This window comes from Anopheles moucheti, chromosome 3, assembly GCF_943734755.1.
Source record: "Anopheles moucheti chromosome 3, idAnoMoucSN_F20_07, whole genome shotgun sequence".
Classification (NCBI taxonomy): domain Eukaryota; kingdom Metazoa; phylum Arthropoda; class Insecta; order Diptera; family Culicidae; genus Anopheles; species Anopheles moucheti.
Genome location: NC_069141.1, coordinates 2,150,376 through 2,167,054, shown reverse-complemented (window position 1 = coordinate 2,167,054; position 16,679 = coordinate 2,150,376). Strand labels below are relative to the sequence as shown.

Genomic DNA, 16,679 nt, shown 5'->3' with positions numbered 1-16,679 from the left:
CCGTGAAACAAAAATATACCGACGAAAATTTTCTTGGAACACCGTGGTTAATGTTAATAATTAAATTCGAGCGCTATTATTTATGCTTTTTGAAAAGCTGGAGCAGCTGGTTAGGTGAGAAACCTGCAAATGATTTGAAAGTCCCTATTGAGTTTATACTTGGAGTATGTATGTATCTGTTAACATTTGAATTGATGTATAAATAATGGAAAAATACTGCTAATGCCTAATGCAACAAAAAAACGATAATATTTTTTAATTAAAATAACAGTTTATTGTAACTTTTCCCAGAGTTTCAGCGGATCCAAGTGGAATTCCTTCCATTGCAATTGCAACCCTCGGGGATTTATGGAACTTTTATTATTTATAAATCTTTGATGAGTCATAGAATGTTGAAGGTTTATGAATCTTTTAGGATTTACAAATCTTTGACCGATCATGAATATGAATATAACCTACGAATGAATCAATAATTGTGTCCAACCAAAACAAAAACACATTACAACACACACGGTGTGATCACGTTGTTATTAATAATCGATTTGTTCTCCTTTTAGGAAAAAAAATATTGTTGCAACATTGTTTCGGTTCAGCCTTTTCCTACAACAATCATTAAAAATACCCAGTTGTTTTTGCTTTCCACGTGCATAGAAACCATTTTCTATTCCATTTCAAGCGATCATCTGAAGAAAGTGCTAAAGTAAATGAGCTTTCACACTCAGCGGGTAAACTAAATTTGCCTCTCTTTTGTCGCATTCGCTACACATTGCCAATCGTAATTACTTTGAACTTATTCCATTGCTAGGTTTATAACCGCCCTAAACAAACAAAGAAATACACACACACATGGAGTATTCCCCCCCCAACCCCTTTAGGGGCCAGCAATAGGGGATGAATTATCTTATGGTTCTTTTTATTTTATTGTCCGTAAATATCCTGCTAGATAGGAAAGACAGGAGCAGTGGAAAATGGGAGGTAGAATAGGGGGGACCTTTATAAGGGTGACTCCGAGGTGTGTACAAACAATCGCAGGCAAAATTGCGGACAAAATTCAAAAGAAAAGTTCCACAGCGCCGCTAAACAAACGACACGCGCCGTTGACACGCATCGGCACGATGGGGATTGCCCCTCCACACATTGGTTCTTGCGGATGCCACGATCCAGGAAGCAGAAAATGCATACTGGAGTGAAACGTTTTCCTTCGTTCAACTTCCACTCGATGCGCCCGTGTCGTGTAATTTACCGGTTCAATGAACTGGTAAAACAGAATGATCGACTTTAGGTCGCTATTGTTGGTTGCTTGCTTTCGTGCGGCGCTTCTTGAGGGTGTTCTGAGGCGACGTTTTTCTCCCCGTCTGCAAGGGAGACTTTTCCTCGGTTTGCGGAGAAAACGAAAGATGGAAGAAACAGCTCTGCAATTGTTTGTGCGTGAGTGGAGCGTTTTGTGTTTCGCTTGTCGCGATTAAACTATCATTTCTTTTCTTTGCGATGCTCGAGCAAACCGATCGAACTTCCTCGTGAACACGTGATCACGAAGCGTAGAATGAAGAAATCACGATGGTAATAGCCCGCCTGGCAAAAAGAAACCCTCCGGATAGGCCAAACGCGACTTAACGTCACACCGAAAAGGTACCGGACCGAAACGATCAAATCGAATTATGTACGGTTCATTACTCAATCAATTTCGACAAACAGCATTGAATCGGAGGGTAGGATAGATTAAACCCACAACGTGCGAGAAAAGCCATCGGAAGGATGTGCCCCAAAAGAAAGGGCCCAGAAATGCACACCCGTAACACCTTCCCGGGTGTGCGGGAGCATATTTACGTCTACCAAGTAAAGGCGACTCTTTACATAAGAGGATTGTGTCATGTCGTGCAAAAGCGATCAAGCATAAGATTGATTTATTTTAAACTATCCTCACATTCTGGTAATAATTAACAAAGTTTTTAACTCGTTTAATCGTCTTTATGCTTTTAAAATATATCGCAAACTGATACCATTGTATTGAAACATATCCTGCTTGAAATGAATATGCCCTTGAACAAAGAGAAGAAACAACCTTTAGGTTGTATGAGCCATAATTGGACCTATGAAATAAAAGTAATTCAATCACGTACAGGGGATTTCAACCCAACGGCATGCAGGCAGAATAGTAGAGAAACCCCCATCATTATCATAATAAACCCTTATCATTACATTTGTCTCCCTTATCGGAGTACATCAAAGTAAAATTTCTGCCCAACGCTATAACTTACTGGCCTTTCCCCACAAACCACCCTCGGGGGGATGCCCCTTCGCTTCCGAGCGATGCGATATTTATGAATCTAAATACTCCCGGAGGGTTGAATACCAACGCTAATCCAACGCCGGACAAATCTGACGACCGAAAACGGATACGGCCAGTTTGTATGTCCGCTAGCAACGGAAATCTGCAACCGAATCGCCGATCTCTTTCATCATTTCCCCATCACACAAATTGGCCTAAAGCTGTGGCACCGAAGAACTTCCAGCGAACGCCATGGGATTAAACGCAAAAGACCGAGAAAGAAGGCTTAGCAGTGAGTAAAAGAGTTAGATAGATAGAGAGGGAGAAAGACAGAAAGAGAGAGAAACATCTAACAAATTTCTCGAACTCGAACCCGTTCTTCGGGGCCACAGCTCTATAACCGTAACACCATCATCAACTCCATCATACCGGTGGAACCGTGTTTCGGTGTTCATTCCGGTACCGTCGCTCGATGCGCAACGTTCGTCGCTTGCAGCAGCGCGCAAGTCTTTCGTTTTAGTTTCGCATTTGGTGCACGTTAGTTGTTGATTTTTGTTTTGTTTTTGGCTTTATTTTTTTTTCCTCGGGGAGGTTCTTTCCTTTGCAGTCGCTGCAATTAGACTAATCGGTTTGTGTCGTGCAGTTAGTGTGGCGTGTGGCCCGAATGGTGGAGAAAGATAAAGGAAAATTGTTTTCCGCACAGCATTGAAGCATTGTCGTTGTTAAGCAGTCCTGTTGTATGAAAAAGCCAAAGGAGAGCCGGTAGAGACGTGGAATGTTTCTAGTGATTTAGAGAATTGAAAAGAAAAACACACAGACACACACAGCGTTAGACCAATTCGCTGTGATTTGTGATAGTTTGACGATAATATTCTCCGACCAGTCCGCGGTGCTGTGGTGTGCTTTTGTGTGAAATCCCTGCGGAAACGAAGGTTCCATCTACATCCACGGACGACAATACGACAAAGGCAAACGTGCAGTCGGTGGAAACTCGTCAGCATTATCGTGATAATTATTCGTTTAGCAAGTGTGGTGTGCCTCTCGTGCAAAACGCTTTAGGTTAATTGGGTTGCGCTAGACCGTTTTTTATTAGTTTAAGCGTGAGAAACAAAGAGAAAAGCGTCTCCACCAGCGTCAAGATGCAGATACTGGATATTAATCAGAAAGATTTTGTACGTATTTCCTATTGCATTTATTTAACTTTCATTGAACATTTTGTTCACATATAGAAGAACAACATATAAAAACATTTAAACCAGTCTTTATATTCTTCTTCCTTAGTGGTACAACAACCTCAAGAGATCTAACAGCCTATAATTTTTAACTTTAGCTTTATTTATCCGTAACTGGATAGTCAGACTTTTATACGAGAGATTGCTCTATGTGGGATTTTACATCACTGGGTCACCCCAATGAACTTTAATAAAAATGTACTAAATTCTATTTTTATTGATTTGGAAAGCAAATTAAAACCATTATTACTCAAATAATTTTTATTATCTTTGATTATTAACACATTCATTGGTTCTAAATTTAACGCAAAAGTTATAAAATAATTAACTCCCAATTTGGTTCTACTTCTTGATTTATCCTTGAAATAGTTGTTTCTGGTACTAGTTCTATGTATGGGATGTAAGAACTAGTCTCTCCTATTTCCCATGTTCCTAATTCCCATGTTCATTAAATCCTTCCTAAATAACAACCGATTTTATTTGTATCTGTTACCTTTCATCTTTCCTTTTAATACAAAACAAAAAATATCGTTGTTCTCATTACGCATGTAAAACCAGATCATCAAATTATGTACAGAATTGATGGGCACGGAAACACGTCCACATCAAAATCATTTACCCCATCATTCACGTACGGTTTTCTTAAAGGGCATTTCCATTCAACACCAGTAAAACCCTTCGCTGCCACTGTTGCTGCAAGCCAAATCGGTGTAATGAGCCAAGTTACAGCATTTTTCTTTGCTCCCTTTCGTCCCTTTCTTGTTGCCGGCCCTTTTCCTTTTCCCTTTTCTTTCAAGGTGGACAAACCACCATACGGTGCGCAACACTTCCTTCTTTCTATTTTCTTGTGCCATCACGCCAATTCCGCACGTCCGCCTACAACGACGGAACGAACGGTCGGTCGGTTGGGCTGGAATAGGAAATCATAAAACTTTAATCCTAAAACCAAGAGCGGCTTACGCCGGTTCATGGGGGATTTTTATCGAAATACCACAAAGTACTCCCTGGTTTTTTTACGACAAGGTAACATTATTTATATGTGTTTGCTACGGAAACTTGTCCGGAGGCGCACTGATGGATGGATGGTCGCATTTGCAGTTTTACCGGCAAATTGTAGCTCACTTTTATGAATATCTATTGTACGAGCATGCTTCACCTTGGATCCAATTTCTTTGGCCAACAATGAAGGGAGAGAGAGTAATGGATTTTTTATTATTGTAATTTATTTTTTTGTACCCCGCCAAGGTCAAGGTACTTTTAGAAATGTTTTCTCGAAGTTCATTATTACTTATACACTTATATTCCAATGGAACGTCGTATCCATCGTAAAGTTTATTTAATAAGAATTTTTTTATATTAACCCTCATAAGCATTTTATGCTTATTTTTAAAACTATTGTTAATTTCATTGTTTTGTTTTTATACGCCTTAAAAACTCCTTTGGTAACCATCGAAATCATTTATAAGCTTTAGAACAAGCACAAAAAAGATTCATTCCTTCCACCTGATTTGCGTCAGTAAGAGTTGACAAAGAAAAAAACGACTATTTAACATTATGATGATCTATTGCTTTTTAACGTACTTCTTCGCGTACCATACCCAACCTAATGCCATTTTTTTTATTCCATTTCTCCATATTTCAATCGTGCTTCGTGTACAACAAATTCTTCGTCCACGGTTATCTTTAGCTCGGTCGTAGTTTGCAAACTAAATACGATTTTCATTACGGGGTAGAATGGCAACAAAAAAGGAGACATGAAGGAATTAAATATCTGGCAATTATCTGCCAAGTTGAAAGGGATCCACCAAGCTTGGCGCTATCAAGATTAGACTTTTTGTAGACGTTTTCTGCAATCACGCATAGTCAGTTTTGTATAATACTGATCGCGCAAAAAAAATGGGCCAAAAATGATCGATAAGATCGAGAGTGATCGAGAAAAATGGCACTTTTGTTTAAGAAAAAATAGAAAAAAATAGCAGAATGTAATTCCTAAACGTTTAAAGTACTTTCCTAAGTTCCCTTTACAAAACTCACATCAAGCTCCGTCGCATCGCCTCATTTTCCGTGAAGCAAATGTACTTTCTTCTAAACTATCTTCTCGGTAGAAATGCAACTGCAAGAAGAGCCCACCGCAGCCCATCGTTTAGCATTCGAAACGTAGAAAACTCACCGAATAAATTAAATTAAAAACACCCTGCGGTGGTTCGGGAAATGGTCGGCACGCGTAACTAGACGCATCCATTGGCGCATTTTCTCCTCTTCCGTTTTACGGCCAAATTAATTAATGCCCCCGAAGCGTCTATCTCTTCAGGCAAACGATTTGCTTGCTCTCGATTGCGCTAACTTCCACCGAAATTGAAAAAAAAACCGCCACAATAATTTTGAATAAAAGGTACGGCGCAGGAAAAACGGAAAAGTTACTTCCCTCCAATCAGTGGGCAATGTTGTAGCTGAAGATAGACGAGAGAAAGAGGAAAAAAACCAGACCACACCGGAAAAATATGTATATTTGCTATTCGTTTCGCTTCATCCCTGTTCCGATTTGGCGTGTATCTTGTAAAATCACCCGACAAATTGACGTTGATGATGGTTTACACAAACCGAACCATCGTATTTATGCACACGAGATATACACCCTGCCCGAGGTTTGTCGAATCGTTTCACATCTTACTTTCGTTGCGAGTTTCATAGTGAGCCGGTAGTTTTCCGGTCCGACGGGCTAGTCGATACGAAGGCAACAACAACGAAAAAAAACCCGTCCTTTACGATCGATCATAATTTAGCGCATGTTTTGCGCGTCTTTTCAACACCCTTGTGCGGTGGCAGCTGTTGCTGTTAAGTGCGTTCATTTTGCGAGGATTAGTCCGATGGAAATGCACACATGATGCATGAAATGAACGCATTACTGTGCGTCATTGCAATGCTTGCCCCGGTGCATGTGTGGATTAGTACACGCTGAGCTGCCAACGTGACAGGTTGCGATCGAATGCAAACTGGAACACATTGACAAGTAGGAAACTGATAGGGGAAAGTAAAAATATACGTATTAATCAAAAACATTGACGTGTGGAAGGACAGCGTGACAGAACAGGTGTGAAACATGTGGAATGTTTCAATAATCATGTATTGATCTTCCGGCACGGATTCAATATACCTTTTCCAATATTATTTTCCTTGTTTTACATTATAATCATTACATAACTAAATGTTAATAGACACATCGTCGCGTTTCAAAAAATTTGCATGGCCTATACAGGGTTGTTATTCAAATTACAATTATATTATTGTTTGCACGAATTTTGACCTTTATCTAAACTATAAATTTAGCTAATGAGCTTAATTTGTGTTTAGTTTTGATTTATAAGTTTGATTCTGTTTCTGTTTGTGCTTTGAATCTATTATCTTCAATATGTTAAACGCTTGAAACAGTAGATCCACGGAGTAGATCATACATCAGTTAATCACTTCAATCGAAAGTGGAAAACGGCTCGTCATGACGATTTCTCGAAGCGTAAAATTACACTTCTTTTATTGCTTGCCGCACGTTTTACCGTACCTCGATGAGAAATCGGCTGTAAAACAACGGAACAACACACTCGTCAACACCCACACCCCCGCTCTGCCAACAACAATCCGGAAGCCAGACAACTGGCTAGCGGACATGTTCGATGCAGATCGAGCGGCACGAGTACAGCAACCATTGCAGTGCACTTGCACCGCTGCACTTTTGTACGCGGCACTGGCATGCAAATGTACAGATCGCACCTCCGAACGGTCAATGATCGCACCCGGCATGCCCTGCTCGAATGGTTGCAACTTTTTTTTCTGTTCCCTCCTTACCCCACAATTTGCATAACCTCCCCTGCTCGCGCCAAGTTGGACATAAAGATAATGCGCTCCGTGTAACGGTTGACTGATGGAAAAGCAAACGTTAAAACTAAAACCCCCAGCACTCAACGTCACTATGCAAAGCGGTGGGATTTGAAACCGTCATTCGCATGAAGGAAACGTTAGAAAACATCAGGCACCCCTCCGTGTGCGTGTGCAATCGGATCGGTCACCGAATGGAAATGACAGCTTCCATCATTTTCCCTTCGGTAAACCACAAGCCCAGCGGGGCAAACCTTCGGTGAACGGTTTTCACAGTTACAAGGTCCCACCGCTGCGCCACACGCTCACCTCCCTCCCCGGCAACAGAACCGAAACGAATTGAATAAATGAGCATGGTACATGGCAGGCCCACATTTTTTTTGTTCTCCACTCCCTTGTTGAGTGCACGGCCCCAACAGTCAACATCAAATACCGTCTTGGCAGCAGGTGTAAATGCATCATAATTACCGCCGGCGAAGGTCATTAATACGCGTTTAAAAGGGGCCGGATAGGAAGACGAATCGTTAATGCGCTTGGCATGTACCAACAAAGAGTGAAAAACCCATCCATTAGAGGTGAAAGAAGGTTTGCTAAAAGATTGTGTGTATGAGACGCTAGTGTGCACGTTTAAATATAACTCTTTCTTAGCACTAATAGCAGCGTAACGTACCAATAGCAGGTGCTATCTAATTAAAACCGAAAACATAGGGTATCAGTTATCCCAAAACGGCCCAATCCACACGAGAAACAAAGCGCTTTTAATCGGACCGAATGAAAGTGACCAATTTACATAAAGTGGAATGGCCCTGTCCACTTGAATTGTACCCCCAGTTAAGGTCGGTTTTATGATAGAAAAGAGGTAAGCAATGAAAGGCTAAACCATCAATTATAAGGTGCTTTCTGCTTGCGATGAAAGACAAAGATGATTTATCCGTTTGAAATGGCCCATAAGATGCGGACCTATAAAGGAAAACAGTCTATTATTGGAACTGGGATTATTTATAAGCTGATTTTCATGCGATTCCATGCGATTACAATAAAGACACGTTGACTGGCATGTCACCCACTTTTTGGGTGACAGCAACATCAAAAGATGATCCGAGCCCGAAGAATTCTGTTTAACAAGGCTTCGTAGTTAACGAATCGATACGACGATCGTTTAAATTGGTGAAATCTTTCTACGCCATTATTTCTTAGGTTCGTCGCTCCCAAATGTATGCAAATTACTTCTTTGTTAATCGCTTTTAATTATGTACAGGATTTTAAAGAAGTAGTTTCGATATTTTGAAGACCCAGAGCAGCCAATAAATCTGGCAGTCGATTGGTGTCTTATTGTGCAACATTGTTTCCCAATATAAACTAATTTACTGAGCATACATTGTCATAACAATGGGTAGATCAATAGCCATTGGTGTGTTAACAAGACAAAGGAACCCTTGGGTGTAGGTTATGTCAAACAATACCATTCTATTATTTCAATCCCCATAACCAACAGTGGGAACGTTCTCTACTCCAATTCCTCAACCAACACACATTTTCAGTTCGGACATTACATCATCTGGAGTAGAGTGATCATATTCCGATCCTTCAAGCTAAAAGCAGATCAAACGGTAGGCGGAGTAGGAGGCCCCTTCTTACTGCGCTTTGTCTCATTTCAAGGGCCTCAAGGGCCCCCTCTCCCCTTCATCGTTTTTTTTAAATTAGAGGCCCCAACTATAATTCCGCCCTGGACCTTCAAGGGGATTGATCCTCCACTGCTTCCAGCACAATAGACTCGCCCAGCATGCAAGCGAATCTTAAACAATCCTTTAGTAGCACACGCAAATGTCTCAAAATGGTTTCCCATAATGCATTTCAAACTGAAGCATCCAAACGAGAGACACACCTTTGCTAAAGCCATCCATCAAAGTTATGTTCATCATTCAAATGGAATGATCATGCTGCCAGTGTTGGGCCACATCCCACCAACGGGAACAGCCACCGTAAACAATCACGGTATTTTTTTATTGTGTTCTGGTGTGGTATAGAATTTCAACCTTCCCCGATCGTACGTATTTTGCCCAAGAACAACGTCATCAACATCAACCGTTCTCTCCCCAGTCATTAACCTCAAATCATGGTACATTGGTTCGGGGTTTTAAGGCTTTTCCTTCTCTAAGTACTGCATGTATGTGGTTCAAATTGATGGATTTTCTCTGCGGTTCTGTTCTGTTCCGCCCGTGTCGATCAGCACATTGCGGTAATATTTGGTGTATCTCTACAAGCGGTTGCGACAACGATTCACCGAAAATCCACCCCAAGGCATTCTGATTTTCCTCTCCAGCGAGCCGTAACATCATCTGCTTCACGCGCATGGTGAACTGGCGTTGGGGCTTGTTGTAGAACTGAGGACTTTTTTTTCTAACGCCATGCTCCCAAAAACACCCAGCACTCGGTCCCATTCTAGCATGCACGAGTACCGCATATACGACGGAAATTATAGTAATTGTTGCATTGTTGTCAACTGGAAATGGTGTGACCTACCTATTTTTCGCTATATTCTAACGCTGTACAACATCTTCCCTTTACAGGATCAAAAGCGTCCGGTGTACGAGGACATCAAAATTGATACCGCATTTCGGAAGATAAGCCCGCGCTCGATCGGCTTCCACATATGGCGCATCCAGCACGATCATGTGGAAACGCTACCGAAGGAACAGTACGGCACATTTTACGATGAGTGTGCGTACGTTATCTATGCAGCTTCACTGACCGGAACCGGCTGCGATAAGAACACCATCGTTAGTACCCGTCAACTGTTGTTACTGTTTGCCAAACACACATGAAAACATGGCGTTCGTTTTGTGCTTCTTCTTCTCCATAGAGTCGCGAAATTAAAACAGCTGGTGCGGCCATAGAGCGCAACATACACTTCTGGCTCGGGACGAACATTAGCGCGGAGCGATCGAAATCGGCGGCGTACAAAATTATTGAGCTGGATCTCCATCTCGATCACAAAACGACACAATTTCGTGAGTCACAAGGACACGAAGGCATACGTTTTCTTTCCTACTTCAAGGACGATGGTATCGTGTAAGTGGAGAAAACAAACACTCAACCATGCTACAAAACAATAACGTGTCTAGAGTTGGATCGGTTTAGGTTTATGAATCTGAATAAATGGCTGAATTTAATGAATCACTCTGGATCTCTATTTTGAAGATTCATGACTCCTCACTGATGCATTAATCCTCATAAATTCATGAACCTTCAGAGAGTAATGAATAAGATCCAAGAATTCCAGAAGATTCATGAATCCGTAAAGATTCATGAATCTCTGAACATTCATAAATCCCTGATCATTCACAAATCCTGAAAGATTCATGTTAGTGACACAAAATCTAATATAATGACCGTTTGTTTTCAAGTGTACATTCCGGGACTGATGCATCGTCAACGCCAACCGAACCGCGGCTGTATCAAATCTCCGGTACAGCTCCAAAGCGTTGCATCCAGCAGAAAACGATCAGCTGGCAGTGTTTCAACAGTGGACAGGTGATGATCCTCCAAACGACAACGATCGTGTTCGTTTGGATCGGTCGATCAACCGGCTCGACAGAACGTATCTTTGGCATTCGGATGGGTGAACGGTTGAAGAAGCTGCACAACATTGCCGAGATCGCCATCGTCGACGATGGGTACGAACAGTCGATGAGTATCGCCCGGAAGGATGTTTGGAATGGGTACCTAAACCTAGCAAAGCGTTTCGTAAAGCCAATGCCACTCACACCGGCCGCGGGTGGTGATACGCTGCTGAAACTGTACCAATGCGACACCGTCAATGGAGTGTTCCGAGTGGAGCTGGTTAAAACGGGAACGCTAGAGCAGGCAGATCTGTACGGTCGGGACAGTATCTACATAGTGGACTACTTCCCGAGCGCGATCTGGATCTGGATAGGGCGCAGCTCGGCCAAACAAAACCGCGCCGAAGCGATGCGCCACGTTCGGGGTTATGTGATCAAGAAGGGCTACCCGGCAAGCACGCCCGTAGCACGCGTGATCGATGGTTTGGAACCGGCGGAATTTGTTAGCCTGTTTCCCACCTGGATCAGTGCCGATATCAACGGGAACACGGTGAAAGGCCTGTCGGAAAAGTTTGACGCACTTACATTGATACAGCGTCCCCGAATGGCGGCAAAGATTCAGCTGATGGATGACGGGTCCGGTGACATGACCGTGTACCAGATTGGGATCGATGAGGTGAAGGAGATTCCGCTCAAGTACGCCAAAACGTTCTACTCCGGTAATTGTTACGCGGTCCATTACGAGGTCGCATGCAGTACGGAGAATGCGAACGGTTCGCTCCCCAACTCCATTCGCAATGTGGTGTATCTGTGGTGTGGTTTGAACGCACCGCCCGAACATCGTTCCCTGGGCGAAGCGTTCTTGAACGAGCTGTGCGATCATTTGAAAAAGAACGTTGTACAGGTGCGCATTACCGAGGGCATGGAACCGCCCCACTTTTTGCAGATCTTCAAGGGTGCTCTTATAGTGCTGAATGCACAAGATCCAAGTCTCGAGCAAGGCGGAGGCGTGGTGAATCTGCGCAAATACCCGACCAGCTTCGTGCTAAAGGTGGTCGGCAATACGACGTACACCTGCAAAGCGGTACAGGTGTCCAGCAAAACGCTCTACTACCCGGAAGATTGCTACATCCTGAAGGCACCGGATAACGAGGTGTGGATCTGGTGCGGTCAGTACTCGACGGGCGATTCACGCGAAATGGCCAAATCGATCGCGTCCCAGCTGGGCGAGTATAATCTGGTCATGGAGGGCAATGAGACGGACGAGTTCTTCAACTCGGTCGGCGAGAAGTTCCTAAAGCAGTTGAAGAAAACGACAGCGGCTGGTAACATCATCATGCCGGCGGTCCAGATGAATGTGGCCCAAACGTGGGACCATTCGGTGATCGGGCTGTATCGGTGCCAGCTGCTGGAGGAAGGCAAGCCAACGCTGAGACAGATCTTTGGATTTACACAGCAAGATTTAAGGCCGGACAGTGTCTTCCTGCTCGATGCCGGTAACATCGTGTACGCGTGGGTTGGCGAACAAACGTTACCCGACGAGCGTGCCCAGAGCTGGGATTTGGCCAGGCAGTTGATCGCTTCACATCCGGTGCAGCGCGATACGGCCATGCCGATCGCGACGGTTCGCCAGGGCGAAGAACCGATCACGTTCGTTGGCTTCTTTGCCAGCTGGGACAAGAAGTATTACGAGGTGTGGGATAAGAAATCGATCGTGCGATCCTGTTTGAGGTTAAGTACACGTTTACTAATGAGGGCCTCTTTTCCATTTCCCAGACATGCGTGCTGTACGAAAATCTTCGCACAGCGATCGAATATCCTAATGGTGTCGGTGCAGGTGGACGGATTCCCGGTGCCCCGGTACCAGTGCCCCGCTCGTCCGTACGAAGCGACGATGGCAGCAGTGATGATTTCGATCGATACCAAAAGTACCCGCTGGATATGCTGCGCGGTGATCCGGCCAACTTACCGGCCAGTGTCAATCCGACGCGAAAGGAGATACATCTGACGCACGATGATTTCGTCACCGTGTTCAGCATGACGTACCACGAGTTCGAGGAACTGCCCAAATGGAAGCAGGTCGAACTGAAGAAGCAAAAGAAACTGTTTTAGGGTGTTAGCACGTTAGCAGCAGTATTCCGGCTTAGGAAAAATCCACTTACAAAGGTCTTGCGCGCTCTAGTGCATTTTATTTATCCTGTGTCGTTATGTTTACCTTTTTTTCTTTATCTGAAATTTTTAATCATGGCTAAATAAACGTTTACGTTACACGTTTTCTAAAAAATAATGTAAATTGCAACTGTTATTAACTGCAACCGTGTACATACATCTAAACATTGAAAGAAATAGTCGTAACTTTCGCTTTTGCACTTAAGAATATCACGATTTTTTCGTGATATCCAATACCATTCAACCACTGAGTCGAAGCTGAAGCATACAGTAATTCAAAATCGAAAGGAAACATGTTAAACATTTAATACGTAAAAATCATTATTAGTAGTAATTTTTACAAAATATTAATTTTTGTTTTAACTTCTTTTTATTTTGATATAAAAAAGTGTATATACTTTTATTACCGTATCCGATGGAAGTTTGCCTCACATTGCTTTTCTTGTCAGAGCATTTCCCTTGTTGGATAAGTCTAGATAATTTTGGCTATTTGCTTATAAAGTTTGTCTTACGCTATCCGCCGACCTCTGCACTTGCCATGCACCCCTCGTCAATAGTTGATGTGTTTCACAACGTAAATGCAAAAGAACCAAGCGATGCTCGAATAGAACTTTTTCAATAAAATTATTAAAATAGCTCGTTCGCACTACAATACATGTATAGATATTGATAGGGTAAAAGTACGGAAAATGATTACCGAAAAATATTGCATGGAATATTTGGTTTTTATGCTATATGATACCGTTGATACACTTAGGCTGACTAATTTGCTCGAATCGAATCAATTTCCTCTATACGTAAAAAAAACATTCGCACAGATTCCTTATAACACTATCTTATCGTACGATATACGATGGAAGATATGGAGGAGAAAGAAAATGTATTACAAATTGAAAGCAAACCGCGTGGGTACTGGTCGAAATTTCTAGCCTGATAAATTTAGTTTTGTTTTGTGCCACAAGAACTTTGGTTTAATTATATAGTAACGCATTTGCACACCGCTTAACTGTCGAAGCAAAAGTCATAGTTTTCCGGCTCCGCCGGAATCGCTGGCGGATCCTTCGAAATGTCCACTCCTTCCGTATCCAACAGCCGGAGCTTTATTTCCATCGAAAGCAACGTTTCAAAGTCTTCTTCCTGCTGCTTGCTCGTCATCGGCTGTCCGAGCAGTGCGTTGATACCGTCCGTCCAGTAGTTGAACGTGGCCTCATCCGGGGCGATAAAGTCCAGCGTCGGTTGCTCACTACTCTCCGGCACGAGTGAAAATCCGAGTGGTGTCGACGCTTTCTTAGAGCGCATCTCCTTCATGTGGGGACACTCCTTCCCCACCAACATCTGGCGGATGTCGATTACGGGCAGCTTGTTCGAGAGCTCCTCCAGCGTTGGGACCGTTTTCTCATCACAATCTCCATAGTGGATGACTTTGTGGTTGGGCGAAAGCCGCACGTACCAATACTTATCCCGTTCGCGCTTGCCGCCAGAGTATTTGCAAAAGCGTGTTCCCACGATGAGATATCCCAAGCGCTGCTCCTTAATTAGTGCCCGTATCTCTGGCGTAATTTTCTTCTTCAAGCTCACGATTGCCGACGCGGTCGATTCGCACTCCTCGCGTGAAGTACGCTCCTGCTGTCGCAGTGTTGTGATGGTGTTGTACGTGAAGGTATGGATCTTCGCCTTGAAGTCTTCCAGACTGGCCGGACGCCCGACGATGCTGCGTACGATCTGTTCCCGTACTACCGAGAACACCTTCACGAAATCTTCCGTCGTGGCACGCATGTCTTTCCACGTCTTGTTCAGCACTACGATGCAGATGCAGAAAAACTCCTCGAACGGGTGATCATGCGTGAAAAACATAGGATAAAACTCTTGCCCCTGCTCGGAAGGAGATTCACCGATACGGAAAATATCACACAGCATCTTCACCAACTCAATGCTGGTGCGCCCGAACGGACACTCGTGCTCGTCCGCCCGGCAACTGTTTTCGTGCACCACCTTTGTGTAGCTTTGCGTGTAGTTACGAGCGAAATAGATCATACAGTCTAGAGCCAGCGTTCCGGGAGGTGTTTCAAAAAAGTCCTGCGCCGGATTGATGTCACACTTAAAGCCGAGCTTTTTGTAGTGGCTCGAGTAGGACGAACCATGCTGACGTCGTGCGGTCACATCCGGCATTGGATCAACACCGTCCGCCTCGAATGCTATACGTCGTAGTTCCTTTATTTTCTCCTGCGCGTCCTGGTCCTGTACGTCCATTGCGGTTTTCATGCGTTGCTCCAACAATCCCAGCGTGAGCGTTTGCAGCACATACAGCTGGTGTGCCATTTCAGCACCCATTGACGGTGTTATGACGCTATTGATAACGCTTCGATACTGTTTTGAGCCGAGTGTTGCCGCCAACAAACGTCGCTTCGTGTCATCCGCCTTGATGAACAGCGCATTCAGCAGTGCGATTGCATTCTGCTGCACCTGCGTCCGGGATGCGTCACGCAACAGCTTCAGCAACGTTTCAAGCGTTATTTCCTTCTCCACCAGCGCATACTTGTTGCTGCTCTGCACAATATTCTCGAGGATGGAAAGAGCCGATTGAATGATTTCCGGCTTCGACGGCCCATTTATGAACGCCACATTGCGCATAATGAACGATGGTTCGAGAATGTCCCAAGAGATAGTACCGTGCTCCATCAGCTGTACGAAGGAGCAGAGCGCTAAATCTAGGATACGTTCTTCACAATCAGTGTCCTCAATCAGCGCAATGATTAGACGCAACCCTTGCTCCTTGATGAACTCCAGCGCAAACGTGTTATCCGCACTCAGCACCTGCAGCTCCTTCAGTTCCGACACCTTCTCATCATCGGTGCCGCTTCGCAACTTCTCCAAAATATCGTTGGTCGTTTTCGAAGGAGAAAAACGCAACTTGAGAACCGTCCCATTTTTCACCTCGTTCCGGTTCTTTTCCGTCACGTAGTTGATGCCATCGAACTGAAGGGCGTAACTTTCCGCATCCGGTATGCCCCACGAGCTGCAAAGGTTTTGAATAATCGCACTGAGCGGTTGCCGCTGGTCGAACTCGATCAGTTGCGGGAACATCTGTGGCGTATTGTCCACGTACTCGACCGCAATCTTCACGATGTGACTATCCTTAATAGCTGGCATTTTGCTGTGTTTCGGCAACATCTACGCTACTGCTGGCACACCCCTTTCCTTACTGGCACACTGTACCTGAGAGGGTGTGCTGGCCCCCGTTACAAGTGGGTCGGTAAAAGCTAAACGAAACGGATAGACGAGTTATTCAATTGTGATACCACTTTCATCGACTTGTTACAACGGAAACCAAAGGTTACCAAATGCAGAGGAAAACCTTCGGGAGCAAGAGCCTTGATGCCAATACTTTATCTGCGGAGCAAAACTAACATGAATTCGTTTTCTTTGGTGTCACTTTTTGAAGCCAAAAGCCTTTGCTAATCACAACAGTTCACTTTGGGTCACCAGCACACCATTTCATTTGACATCGCAAACCAGTTATATTTGAGTTCAAATAGCTATATTTGATTGGTCTGGCAGGTTGTATGGTTCATCATT

At 43.8% G+C, this 16,679-nt stretch overlaps 2 protein-coding genes across 2 annotated transcripts; one reads left to right on the top strand and one right to left on the bottom strand.

The window, feature by feature from the left end:
* The first annotated feature begins 3,408 nt into the window (after positions 1 to 3,408).
* Positions 3,409 to 13,076, top strand: LOC128304530 (villin-like protein quail). Its single transcript, XM_053041723.1, has 5 exons — positions 3,409 to 3,441; positions 9,942 to 10,151; positions 10,235 to 10,443; positions 10,779 to 12,627; positions 12,711 to 13,076. Exons 1-5 carry the CDS (start codon positions 3,409 to 3,411, stop codon positions 13,044 to 13,046), a joined length of 2,637 nt encoding a protein of 878 aa, XP_052897683.1. The 3' UTR covers positions 13,047 to 13,076.
* Positions 13,077 to 13,497: 421 nt separating this feature from the next.
* Positions 13,498 to 16,392, bottom strand: LOC128302155 (engulfment and cell motility protein 1). Its single transcript, XM_053038905.1, has one exon. It carries the CDS (start codon positions 16,272 to 16,274, stop codon positions 14,106 to 14,108), a length of 2,169 nt encoding a protein of 722 aa, XP_052894865.1. The 5' UTR covers positions 16,275 to 16,392; the 3' UTR covers positions 13,498 to 14,105.
* Positions 16,393 to 16,679: the final 287 nt, after the last annotated feature.

Excerpts from the sequence above, each read along its gene's own strand:
- LOC128304530 (XM_053041723.1), top strand. The coding sequence starts at position 3,409 with ATGCAGATACTGGATATTAATCAGAAAGATTTT. Across the intron at positions 10,152-10,234 it reads GCTGCGATAAGAACACCATC|AGTCGCGAAATTAAAACAGC; the intron begins GTTAGTACCCGT and ends TCTTCTCCATAG. Across the intron at positions 12,628-12,710 it reads GGGACAAGAAGTATTACGAG|ACATGCGTGCTGTACGAAAA; the intron begins GTGTGGGATAAG and ends TCCATTTCCCAG.
- LOC128302155 (XM_053038905.1), bottom strand. The coding sequence starts at position 16,274 with ATGTTGCCGAAACACAGCAAAATGCCAGCTATTAAGGATAGTCACATC.